This window comes from Scyliorhinus canicula, chromosome 9 (genome assembly GCF_902713615.1).
Source record: "Scyliorhinus canicula chromosome 9, sScyCan1.1, whole genome shotgun sequence".
Taxonomy (NCBI): Eukaryota; Metazoa; Chordata; class Chondrichthyes; order Carcharhiniformes; family Scyliorhinidae; genus Scyliorhinus; species Scyliorhinus canicula.
Window position 1 is genome coordinate 146902398 of NC_052154.1, and position 13212 is coordinate 146915609.

The 13212-nt window shown below is 43.2% G+C and overlaps 1 protein-coding gene across 1 annotated transcript in view; it reads left to right on the top strand.

The window, feature by feature from the left end:
- The window catches only part of LOC119971775 (doublecortin domain-containing protein 1-like), a 695221-nt gene extending 682716 nt beyond the window's left edge, over nt 1-12505 (top strand). The window contains exons 38-40 of the mRNA XM_038807879.1: nt 5345-5454; nt 8138-8203; nt 9154-12505. Of these exons, the coding sequence (XP_038663807.1) occupies nt 5345-5454; nt 8138-8194 (167 nt within the window). The 3' untranslated portion in view covers nt 8195-8203; nt 9154-12505. The remainder of the gene's footprint in view (nt 1-5344; nt 5455-8137; nt 8204-9153) is intronic.
- Nucleotides 12506-13212: the final 707 nt, after the last annotated feature.

Genomic DNA, 13212 nt, shown 5'->3' on the forward strand with positions numbered 1-13212 from the left:
CAAAATGCTTGATAGACGTTAGTAAATATATTCACTCCACTGCTGACTGGAGGGTCAATTAGACTGGGCAATCTGCTGGGTCTGCTCAATTAGATGTGGGGCTAAAACCAAAACGTTAGAAGCAAAATCATCCAAATTTCACATCTGTAAAACGGTTCAGTGTTTTAAAATCCCTCCATGGCTGGGTTATATCCACCCTCTGTCATCTCCTGCAGCCACACAAACCCTCAAGATACCTGCGCTCCTCTAATTCCGTCCCCTTGATCATCCCTGGCTTTAATTGCTCCACCATTTATGGCTATGCCTTCAGCTGCTTTGGCTCTAAATTCTGGAATTCATTCCCAACATCTTCACTTCTTTACCTCTCTTTCCTCCTTTACAATGCTTCCTCATTGTTAGCACCGTGATTCGTATCACAAGGTCGACTGGGGTTCAAATCCCTGATGGGGAGAAGTTGCTATCTGAAATGAAAAGGAGGCGGTTCTTATATTTAACCGACTTGTTTTTGTTGTGAGTGTTGAATAGGTAACCTAGTTTACAAGGACTTCCAAAAGGCATTAAAAAAATTGCCACATAAATGGGGCTTGCAGGAAAGTTAGAGGTTTTGGAATAAAGAGGACAGTGGCAGCATGGATACAAGATTGGCTGAGTGACATGCAGGAAACAGTAGCGGCCAACAGACTGTATTCCGGACTCGATGAAGATTTATGGTGAAGTGCCCAGGAGTTGGTGCCTTTTTTTCTCATTTAAGGAGCAAGTTAGCGTGCACATCTTCGGTTTGTGGGGGTAAGACCCACACAGACGGGGGGAGAATGGACAGTCACCCTGGGCCTGGATCGAATCTGGGTCCTCAGAGGTGTGAAGCAGCAGTGCTAACAACTGCACCATCAAACAGGTTGCTTTGTCTTGGATGGTGTCAAGCTTCTTAAGTGTTGTTGGTGCCAAGCTTCTTAAGTGTTGTTGGTGCTGCACTCATCCAGGCAAGTGGAGAGTATTCCATCACACTCCTGACCTGTGCCCTGTACGTGGTGGACAGGATTTGGGGAGTCAAAAGGTGAGTTCTCTCTTCAGAATTCCAAGTCTCTGACCTGCTATTACAGCCACAATATTTAAATGGCTAGTCCAGTTTACTTTATGGTCAATGGCAGTCCCCAGGAAGTTGGTAGTGGGGATTCAGCAATGATAATGCCATTGAATGTCAAGTGGAGATGGTTAGATGTTCTCTTGGACATGATCATTGTCTGGCACTTGTGTGTTGTGAATGTTATTTTCCACTTATTAGCCCAAGCCAGGCTATCAACCAGGTCTTGTGCATATGGACACAGATTACGACAGCATCTGAGGAGTCATGAATATTGCTGAACATTGTGCAATCATTAATGGATATCCACACTTCTGATCTTTCGATAAAGGGAAGGTTGTTGATGAAGTACTTCAAGATGGTTAGGCCCAGGACACTATCCTGAGGATCTACTGCAGTGATGTCCTGAGACTGATATGACTGACCTCCAACCATCTTCCTTTGTGCTATGTATGGCTCCGAGTGGACATTTTTCTCCCTGATTCCCATTCACTCCAATTTTGCCACGGCACCTTGATACTACACATGGTCAAATGTTTTTTTGGTATCAAGGGCAGTCACTCTCACCTTACCTTGTGGGTTCAGCTCTTGTGTCCATGTTGGACTAAGGCTGTAATGAGGTCAATAGCTGAACCCAAACTGAGCATTTATGAGCAGGTTATTGGTGACTAAGTGCCACTTGATAGCATTGTTGGCAACATTTTCCATCACTTTGCTGATGATCAAGAGTAAACTAATGAGTGGTACTTGGCCGGGTGGGATTTGTCCTGGTTTTTTGTGGACAGGACATAGCTGGGCAATGTTTCACATTGCTGGGTAAATGCCAGTATTGTAGCTGTACTGGAACAGCTTGGCTAGGGGCTCAGCAATCTGGATCATAAATTATCAGTACTATTGCTGGAATGTTGTCTCGACCAATAGCCTTTGCAGAATCCAGTGCCTTCAGCCATTTCTGGACATCACATGGAGTGAATTGTATTGGCAGAAGACTGACATCTGTGATGCTGGGGACCTCCGGAGGAGACCGAGGTGGATCATTCACATGGCACTTCTGGCTGGAGATTGTTCTAAATGCTTTTGCATTTTCTTGTATGTCTTTATTGCAAGGAGTTTGGAATAACAGAGTAAAGAAGTATCGCTGCAATTGTACAGGGCTTCGATAAGACCACACTTGGAATATTGTGTGCTATTTTGGTCTCCATATTTAAGAAAGGATATACTTGCATTATGGACAACGTAGAGAAAAGGTTTACTAGGTTGGTTCCTGGGATGCGAGGGTTGGTCTATGACGACAGGCTCTGTCAATTGAGGTTATATTTTCTGGAATTTAGAAGAATGAGAGGTGACCTCAATGAAACATTCAAGATTATGAAGGGGTTTGGCAGGGCAGACACTGAGCAGTTGCTTCACCTTGCTGGGGTATCTACAACAAGGGGAAATTTTCAGGATAATCAAGGGACCAATTATTTGAAAATGAAATGAAAATCGCTTATTGTCACGAGTAGGCTTCAATGAAGTTACTGTGAAAAGCCCCTAGTCACCACATTCTGGCGCCTGTTTGGGGAGGCTGTTATGGGAATTGAACCGTGCTGCTGGCCTGCCCTGGTCTGCTTTCAAAGCCAGCGATTTAGCCCAGTGTGCTAAATATTTAGGACTGAGATGAGGAGAGGTTTCCTCCCTCAAAGGGTTGTGAGTCTTTGGAATTCTCCATCCCAGGTGGTAGTGGATGTGCCACCAATGAAGAGATTTAAGCCTGTGATTTGTGGTCTTATGGGGAATCAAGGAATATGGGGCGGAGGCAGGAAAGTGGAGTTGAAGCCCTGGACAAAACCAAGATCACATTGAATGGTAGAGCAGCTTCAACAGGTTGTACGGTCTGCTTCTGCTCCTATTTCTTATGTTGTTGTGTACTATGATTCTATGAACCCATAAAACTTGTCTTTGACCAACCTATTGGCCATCTAGCACGGTGGTCAACACTGTTGATTCACAGTATGGGGGACCCGGGTTCAATTCCCACTTGGGTCACTGTCTGTGCGGAGCCTGCACATTCTCCCGTGTCTGCATGGGTTTCCTCCAGGTACTCCGGTTTCCTCCTGTAAGTCCCGCTGTTTGGTGAATTGGACATTCTGAATTCTCCCTCAGTGTACCCGAACAGGCGCTGGAATGTGGCGACTAGGTGATTTTCACAGTAACTACATTGGAGTGTTAACGTAAGCCTACTTAGAACATAGAACATAGAACAGTACAGCACAGAACAGGCCCTTCGGCCCTCAATGTTGTGCCGAGCCATGATCACCCTACTCAAACCCACGTATCCACCCTATACCCGTAACCCATCAACCCCCCCCCCCCCCCCTTAACCTTACTTTTATTAGGACACTACGGGCAATTTAGCATGGCCAATCCACCTAACCCGCACATCTTTGGACTGTGGGAGGAAACCGGAGCACACAGGGGGAGGACGTGCAGACTCCACACAGACAGTGACCCAGCCGGGAATCGAACCTGGGACCCTGGAGCTGTGAAGCATTTATGCTAACCACCATGCTACCCTGCTGCCCCTTGTGAAACTAATCAAGATTATTTATTATTATTCATCTGCCCAAATATTGTCTTTTGTGCCTTGATACCTTTGCTTCATAAAACGTCTCTGAAGCACCTTGAGATGCTTTATTATGTTAATGACACTATGTAGATACAAGTTCTTGTTGTTAAAGAAACTCCATCAAACACTGGTAAGATTCTGAAAAGTTACCAGCAACTCTGGAAAAGTATCTCTTTATCCAAACTAACATCCCACAGGCAAAAACTGAAAGTTGCTGCCCTGCAATTCTAGAAAGCAGTGCAGCCACTGGCATATAGCCCAGTCTGGCTCAGATAAGATCAGCTCTTCTTTTTCTTTGGACTGGAATTATAAGCAAGGGCCTTAAAAAGTCTGAAAAACAAACTTTTCAGTAGGCTTGTTCCTCACACAATATTTGATTGAAACATATTCTTGCTGGATGTGACAGAGTTTCATTTATACCTCCCTTTGAAGGAAATTAAAATTGTGGGCCTTTGTATTATTCCATTTGTAACAAAAACATTTGTGCGTTCCTGAATGAAGCAGCATTCCTTGACTGGTCACCCAAATGATGCATTTCACTGACAAAATTGGAAAGGGCTTCTTGACCTGCAGGAGTTTCCCCCATTTTGTCAGATCATATGGAGGAGTTTCATTGTAGAGAGGTGTCTGGACCGGCCTTCAGATAAACAGAAAGGAATTTAAGTGAGGCCGTGCAGAAGGAAAGAAAAAATAAATTCTCCACAATTAAAGATAACATTTTGTTAATGCCATTTTCAATCACATTGCTTCTGTATACTGCTCAATGTAAAGCATCAACTAATGTATTTAACATTTTGCCTGTCCACAGAAATATTGCTGTGGATTTGTTTTCTCTCAGAGTTTAACTTTGCAGTTTGAAGCGACCTCTATAGTTTCTCACAGGGCAAGCCCCCAGCATTGCCCCGTTGTTAATCACCATTGTACAAGAATCATCATTATCAGAGTCTTGCCATGATTGCTTAATTTAAAATGCAGGCAGAGAGTTTATTACTAGATTTTAAAATGCCAGATGGCTCCATGACTTTTTCCTCTCCCTGTCTTTGTAACCTCCTTCAGCCCTGCAATCCTTTAAGATCCCTGCACTCCTCCAATTTCAACATCTCATATATTTACAATTATAATCCCTCCACTATTGGTGCCTGGGCCCTGAATTCCCGAATTCTCTTCTGAAACATTTCTACCTTGGCCCCACTCTCTCGTAAGTCATTCCTTAAAATATATTGCTTCTAGTCACCTCTCTTAATATCTCCTCAAATGGCTCGGCATTGCATTTTGTTTGATAATCCTGTGAAGCAGCTTAGCTTTACGTTGAAGGGACTATATAAATGCAAGTTATTGCTATTGCTTATCTGATGTAAAGGAGATTGTCAGTTGTCACTTCATTAAAACTATGTTTTGTTCAATATAAATCAGAATTTAAATTGCCAATTGTTTGAAAGACGAAGCTTGTATTACAGTTTAATAAGGCTATACAGCTTCATTGTAGACCACAGCTATGTAAATGACATGCCAAGTAGGTTCATCAGCAGTTGGCTGGCACTTCTGTTGCTTACGCATCTGATGTATTTGGAAGTGAGCACCCATCTTAACAGTGAAAGGCCATCAGTTACTACTCGGGCATTCGCTGACCATCAGTCTCTTTCTCATTTTGACAGCAAGCCGCCAAAGGGTGGAGGTCAGAGCCAATTATGCGAGAGTCCGAAAAGAACAGGGACATGAAGCCACCAACATTGTCATTACTTCTAGAATAAATCCCAAACCACAGGTATGTAATTCTGAGGTGTTATTGCCCTCTGCAAAGAGAAAATATTGATTGGAAATCAGATTCAATTTTCCAGTTATTTCTCAATAGTAAGAATGCGGAATCTTTCTAAAGTTATTTTATACATCAGCCGATGCCCTAAAACAGGCATTATGCCACTTCCATACGTCAATTAGGGGTTTAACAAGTGTTGAAGAACCCCAAAACATTTGTTCCACAATATTTCAGCACACTACCAGGACATTTTGCAGATTTAAATAACATAATTTTCTTCATTGTAGATGAGTTGTTACATGTTATAATCCATAAGTAGCCTACCATGAACTTCCCAGTGGCCCTTTCAGAATATAAGCTCCCCCATTAAGGGGGTGGGGGGCCTCTAAACAATGTATAGTTATACCATACATAAAGTTGGCCAGTTAGACACCAGCCAGGGAAAACCCAGTTGGGATCTACCGTGTGTTGTAAGTAATAATTATTGTAAAATAAACAAAGTTGTTCGGAACTGCTCGGCGTGGACTCCTCCGTGGCCTTAAAAAAATGATACAAGTTCAGTGCTGCAGGAGCAAAGTGCAAATATTTTCCAAGTACAGTAAACTTGCAGAGTAACTCCAAAGCAGCACGTGTTCTGGCCAATAATTAGCTGCCAACCAATATCATTAAAAACAGATGATCTATTTGTTATCACATTGCTGTTGGTGGCACAGCTGTGTGTAAATTGGCCATTACATTTCCCATTACAACAATTCCTGGCTGGAATTCTAATTGGTTACTTGCACAGGGAGGTTTCCCGATGGCTAAAAATGTAAACATTTAGAAATCAGGAAGGGTAGAATTCTCCTCTCCAGATATTTAAATTAAGACCAGACAGGGCAAGAATCCAATAAACTCCAGCACTCCTTCAGTGCTGCCCTGGGATTACATGTCTGGAGTACAGACTTGAAGGCTGAATTCTCACTCTGTGAGCAAGTAACAGGGGTTGGGACAGATTATGGGTCTGGAAACATTCCTGCCGACCTTGGGGAAAAGAGTCACTGACCTGAGACAGAGTTTTACACTTCCGTTCCCCTTCCAGTGGGTTCTAAGGCGCAGAGGGGAGCATGAATTCCAATGATTAAGATTCCCTCTGGGTTCACGCCAGCGCTGAACTGGAAGGATTTTATGCTAGGGTAGGCGCAGCCTCAGACAGGAAGGCCGCCCTTGCCCCATTTATGATCCTTAAGTGGCAACTTAATGACCACTTAAGTGCCTTCTCTGGCCCAGCTTCAATTTTTAAACTGATGGGCACCTAATATATCGACAGATAGATAAACTAGGGTCGATCTTGGAATGGAATGTGGGGGTTCAGGGGGTGGAGGGGAGGGGGGAACAGGGCACCTTCATCAGAAGCCCCCTTCTGACTGGGGATGCATTCCCCTCAGTGTATGGTGACCACTGGACCTCCCTCCCCACCCTGATCTATTCCCTGAGACCCTGGTCGTCCCCATCGCAACCCCCCCCCCCCCCACCATACCTGGTCTTCCTTACAACCCCCCACCATACCTGGTCTTCCTTACACCACCACCCCTCCCTGAACCTGACCTTTCCTCCGGTTACCGGCTCTTTATTCCAGACAGCTACCTGCTGTGCCTCTTCTGGCCACTGCAGGGCTATCCCTGGAATGACTGGTGAACTGACAATACTTCTAATGGCAGGCAGATGAAAATTCAGGCCCTGGGAATTTCACAGCGGCATCTCCTTAATTGGCATGGAGACAGGTTTCCTGTCTTAATATTGCATGGCAGGTGAGCATGGCACCACCATTTACAGGGCAGCTTTTGGCTGAACCCCCACCCTAGCAGGAAGGCTGGGCCTGCAGTCGAGCCTGGTGCGCTGGCCCCTGGCCTGTTGCTGGGTGCCCATCCAGTTAAACTGCTTCCCCCTCTGAGCCCTCCCCATGTCCACTTGCCACCTCCCGCTGCATCAGGAAACTGAAGGTCAATTGAAAACTCCTAGGGAACCGTTAGTTAAGAAGGCTTTTAATTAACTTAATTCGCTCCCCATCTCGTGGCCGATAGTGTGAAAGGGAACTGGGAACAGTGTGCTAGCCAACTGGCATCATTATTTTTGAGCCTTATTCAGTTGGGTTCCTGATGGAACCATCAATTCACCAGACACGTGTTTCCGATGTGAATCTAGGCTTTAATCGATTTACTTCAGAGTCAGCCTGTTACCTGTCGAACTCTGGACAAGGGTATTTATACAGCTGCACTAGGGGGAGGAGTCGTGGGCAGAGCCAAGGGTGGAGCCGAGTACAAGTTCCTGAGTGCTCCCAGTGCTACTCCCCTAGTGGTAGGATAGCGCTACTGCTCTTACAAAGACAGTGTGAATTAACATATATACATCTATATTACATTCACCACAATTCCCGACATCAGCAGGGCCTGAGAATTAACCCCCAACTCCCCAATTGGGTCTTCAATCCGGACTCCTCTGACTGAGAGGCAAGAATGCTATCCAATGAGCCACTGTTGGTACTGGAGAGAAGCCAGCAAAATGGCAGCACTCTGTTTAGGCTGGGTTTTCCAGGTTTTTCTGCTGTTCATCAGCCAAAATTAGCTTGGGTAGCCTGGAGTAAGTACATGGAAATTAAATAAGAGAGCGTTATTTTTGTCATCGCTCTCAGCCAGTGTTTTTTCTTGAACAGGTTGAGGCTCCCAGTCCTTTTCTGGCCCTTCTCCCAGCCAGAGATATTAATGAATGAACGAGGCAGGTAAGTAGCAAATCACAATCAATCTTCTGCCATAATGATGTCCTAATGTAATTGTTAGTGCTTTTATCTGTCATAGATCAGGCATAATGCTTATGTTTCTCACTGAGTTATAATTGAGGGACTTGAAAAATCCCTGTTTATTGTCTGAAACGCTTTTTGAAATTCTACAGTGCCATATTTGCACAGGACATATTTATGCTGTAGGGTGGTGTAAACAGTGTGCGACCTTGTGGAGATTCAAATCCTGATGGAAGCAACATGCTTTGATATGAAATTAAATGCTTATTGTTAAGTGACAACAATGTGCCTTGTCCAGTTAATGAAATGCAAGTAACTTCCCATGCTTTGCAGTCTGATTTTGGTGGGGGTTCTCTTGTAAATATTGATACACTCCTGGCATTGCCTGTGAATTTTGGATACACTCCCAGTGAGCTCCTAAAACTATCGAAATATTGCCAGGGATCCGCTGTAAAATTGGAGCACTCCCGGATCGTCCATAAATATTGACACGCTCCAGAGATTATCTTCTTATTTTCAGAGATTCTGGGCTAGGATCAAGGCCTGGATCCCCCCAAAAGCCCCCTGCTTCAGAGTACCTCTCGTGCCTACATGATTGGGTGGTGAGAGCTGAGAGAATTCCTTTCATGGGCCTGCATGCCTCATGCTCTCACTTCTGCTGATGTCGGGAGCTACGTTTGGGGCAGGTAGAAATTCCACTTGGCTCTCTGCTCCTGGTCAGTTTGCTAGCCAGCAGTCTTTGTGTAGCCCAGTTTGCCACAATTTAGGTATTTGCCAGGCATCCTAACTTCAACATCTGTTTTGCCATTGTCAAGATCACATTTTTGTTTCGATGTAAAAAGACAGCCTGTGATGGTATTGATGCTGGATGTGTAAGTGTTTTTAATGTCACCTCTTTCTCACAATTTTCTGGGGTTTTTTCCATCACACAGTGGGAATGGATTTCAAGGTCAAACAGATGAAATTCTGAAAACATCAAACTTTCCGATAAAAGACTGGAATTAACGAATTGCAATGGATTTGTGTTCTTAACCCTTTCAATGTCACAGCAATGAGATCAATATTGAAGTGTCACAGCAATGGAATGGAGGGTTCTAGAGAAAAGTTGAATGATGAGCTGATTGCCCACGAGTATGTTACAAAACGGTGACTGCTGCTCTTCTCCTTGGATGGCTGAACAGAGATTTTGATCGGAATGCCGAAACTTCAAAGATTCCCACTCGTGCGAGGAAGGAACTCAAAAGCTTACAATTTTGCCGAAAGTTAGATAACGTGAAAAGGAATCTATTGGAAAGAAAAGAGATAAATACAAAGTGATACAATATGTTTGATGAAGCAAATTGTTAGTGTTCATAGAATCAGCAACTATGACACAACATTGAATACCAAGCTGCCAAACATGTCCATCGCTGCTACCCAGTCAGTTTCCAGCTCTGGAATCAGAAAGAAAGATGTATGTAGCACTGTTGTAATATGCCTTTAAGGGATAGCAGCACACCATTGTAGCATAAGGGTGCTTGGCAGAGCAAGGGTTAATGTCAGACTGGGGAACAGTATGATGTACAGAATCACGTGGTAGTAGACGGTGTGGAGAAGAGTCTGGAAGAAGCCAGCCTGGAGATAGCAGCCATGCATGGCAGTACCTTGGATATGTAAAGTAAAGTTGCCACAGTCCCAGATGACCATAGGCTGCTTTCCCTTTGAGGGGCACAGCTTACTGGTGGTGGATCATCACTCTTCGGGCAAGGGGCAACATTAAAAAGGCATTGAATTAACCTCAGTTGGTACAGGGACTGAACCCACCCTGTTGGCCTCGCCCTGCATCATAGAACAGCTGTACAGTCAACTGAGCTAAACCACCTCTAATATGTATATAGTTATGGGTTAGCAATAAAGGGTTTACGTTCAACCATATAGGCTTCGAGTAAGATGGCAAATACCCTTAAACAACAATAGCATGCTACTATCCCTTAAAGGTATATTACAACAAATATCTTCCAATACTACAGTATACCGTAAAGCAATTTACAGCCAATGAAATGCTTGCAATGTTTTCCATTTTTATAATGTAGGAAACACAGCTAATTTGTGCCTAGCAAGCTCCCACAAACAGATGTGAAAATGACCAAATGTTATTCGTCTTATTGATTGGGGCGGTACATACAACTCCTCTACTCTTGAGATAGTGTCTTAGGACCTTTTATATTCACCTTGGAGGGCAGACAGGGCTTCAGTTCACAAACTCATCTCTCTCCAATGGCACTTCTAACAGGGCAGCTCTCCCTCAGTACTGCACGGACTTGATTTTTGTGCTGAAGCCCTAAAGTGGGACATGAATCCATACCTTTCTGACTCAGAGGCAAGAACCATCGAACCACCGCAGACATGCACAGAATGATCAAATCGTACAGTACACGAGGAGGCTATTTGACTCATTGTGTCCACGCTAGCTCTTTGAAAGGGTTATCCAATTAATTGCTCTCTCTCTGCTCTTTCCCCATATCCCTACAAATGTGGCCTTTCTCAAGCACATATCAATTCCCTTCTGCAAGTTATTAATAAATCTATCTCCACCACTTTTTCAGGGATGAGAACTCTCTGCATAATCAAACAGATATTCTCTTTGTCTCCCCTCTGCTTCATTTGCCAATTATCTTAAATCTGTGTCCTGTGGCTACAGACCAACCTGCTAGTGGAAAAAGTTTTTTCCCTTAACCTTCCCTATTGAAATGAGAAAGAGTCCAGTCTCTCCATTCTGTTTGAGGAAGTGCTTCGGAATATCCCTCTTGAATGGTGACGTTGAAAAAGTGTATAATTCTGCAAAGACAAGTGGCAAGTCAGAAGATTGGACAGAATATAGGGACCAGCAAAGAATAATGAAAAGATTAAAAGGAGGGAGAAATTAGTGGTGAGAGAATGCTAGCTAGACATATAAAAACAGATAATAAGAGTTTCTACAGGCATGTAAAAAGGAAAAGAGTAACTAAAGTGAGCATTAGTCTCCTAGAGAGTGAGAATGTGGAATTAATAATGGAAAATAAGGAAATGACGCACGATTTGATCAGATATTTTGTGTCTATCTTCACTGTAGAGGATACAAATAATATCCCAGAAATAATTGTGAATCGGGAGGTGAAAGGTAGGTATTTAAAACAATTACAATTACCAGGGAAAGAGTACGGAGATGATTATTAGAACTAAAAACTGACAAGTCCCGGATCCTGATGCACTTCACCCTTGGTTCATAAAATAATTGGTTGCTGAGATAGTGGATTCATCGGTTTAAATTTTCCAAAATTTACTAAATTCTGGAACGGTTGCATCAGTTTGGAAAATGGCATAATCAACGCCTCTATTCAAGAAAGGAAGGAGATTGAAAGCAGAAAACTACAGGCCAGTAAGCTTAACATCTGATACATGGAAACTATTAAGGTGGTTATAGTGGAGCACTTAGAAAATCTTGATGCAATCAGGCAGCATCAACATGGTTTTGTTAAAGGGAAAGCATGTTTGACTAATTTGTTGGAATTCTTTGCGGAAATAATAAGCAACATGGATAAAGGAGAACCTGTGGATGTACAGTACTTGGATTTCCAGAAGACATTTGACAACATGCCACACTAAAGGTTACTATGCAAAATAGGAGGTCATGGTGTAGGGGGCAACATATTAGCATGGATCGAGGATTGGTTAGCTAATAGGAAGCCGAAAGTTGGGATAAATGGATCTTTTTCAGGTTTGCAAATGTTAAAGAGGAGAGTGCCACAGGGATCAGTGCTGGGGTCTCAACTATTTACAATTCATATGCATGACGTGGATAAAGGGACTGAACGGATGGTTGTTAAATTTGCTGATGACACAAAGATAGGTGGTAAAAGGATATAGCAAGTCTGGAAAGGAACATAAATAAGTTAAGCAAGTGGGCAAACATTTGACAGATGGAGTATCATGTGGGAAAATATGAACCCTGTTCACTTTGGCAGGAAGAGAAAAGCAGCATATTATTCAAATGGAGAGAGACTGCAGAACTCTGAGGTACAGAGGGATTGGATCTGAGTGTCCTTGTACATCAATCGCAGAAGGTTAGTATGTAGGTACAGCAAGTGATCAGGAAAGCAAATGGAATGCTGTTGTTTATTGCGAGGAGAATCAAATATAAAAGTAGGGATGTTTTGTGACAGTTGTACTGGTGAGATCACATCTAATTTTGAGCTCCTTATTTAAGAAATGACATAAATGCATTAGTAGCTATCCAGAGAAGGTTTACACAACTGATACATGGGATGGTGGGGGCGGAGGGGTTATCTTACAAGGAAAGGTTGGACATGCATGGCCTGAAGTTTAGAAGATTAAGAGATGATCTTATTGAAACATATAAAATCCTTAGATGACTTGACATGGTGGATACTGAAAGAATATTTCTCCTTGTGGGGGCACAGTTTAAAAATAAGGGGTCTCCCATTTAAGATGGAGATGAGAAGAATTATTTTCTCTCAGAGGTTCGCAAATCTTTGGAACTCTCTTCCCCAGAGCACGGTGGAGGCAGAGTCAATGAATATTTTTAAGGCAGAGGTGGATAGATGCTTAACTAACAAGGGAGTCAAAGGTTATCAGAGGGGCGGGATGTGGAATTGATGCCACAATCAGATCAGCCATGACCTTAATGAATGGTGGAGCAGGCTCAAGGGGCCGAGCAGGCTACTCCTGATCCTTAGTAATAAGTCCATACATCTTGCTGTCTGTGGGGCTCAATGAGAAAGCAGGCCTCACATTCTGAATGTTAAAAAGGATGAAGAACCATCTTCTATGACTGCATGAGGTTACATAAAATGTATTAAAAGTGCCTCTGGACCATTGACAATCCCATAGTCATCAGTCAGGACTTAAACTGCCAACTTCAAAGCTTAATGGCATGTTTACATTTCACTTCATAAAAAGTAACCCCCAGGAGGTTGTGTGTACCTTAATTACACTCTAACTTAATTATAGGT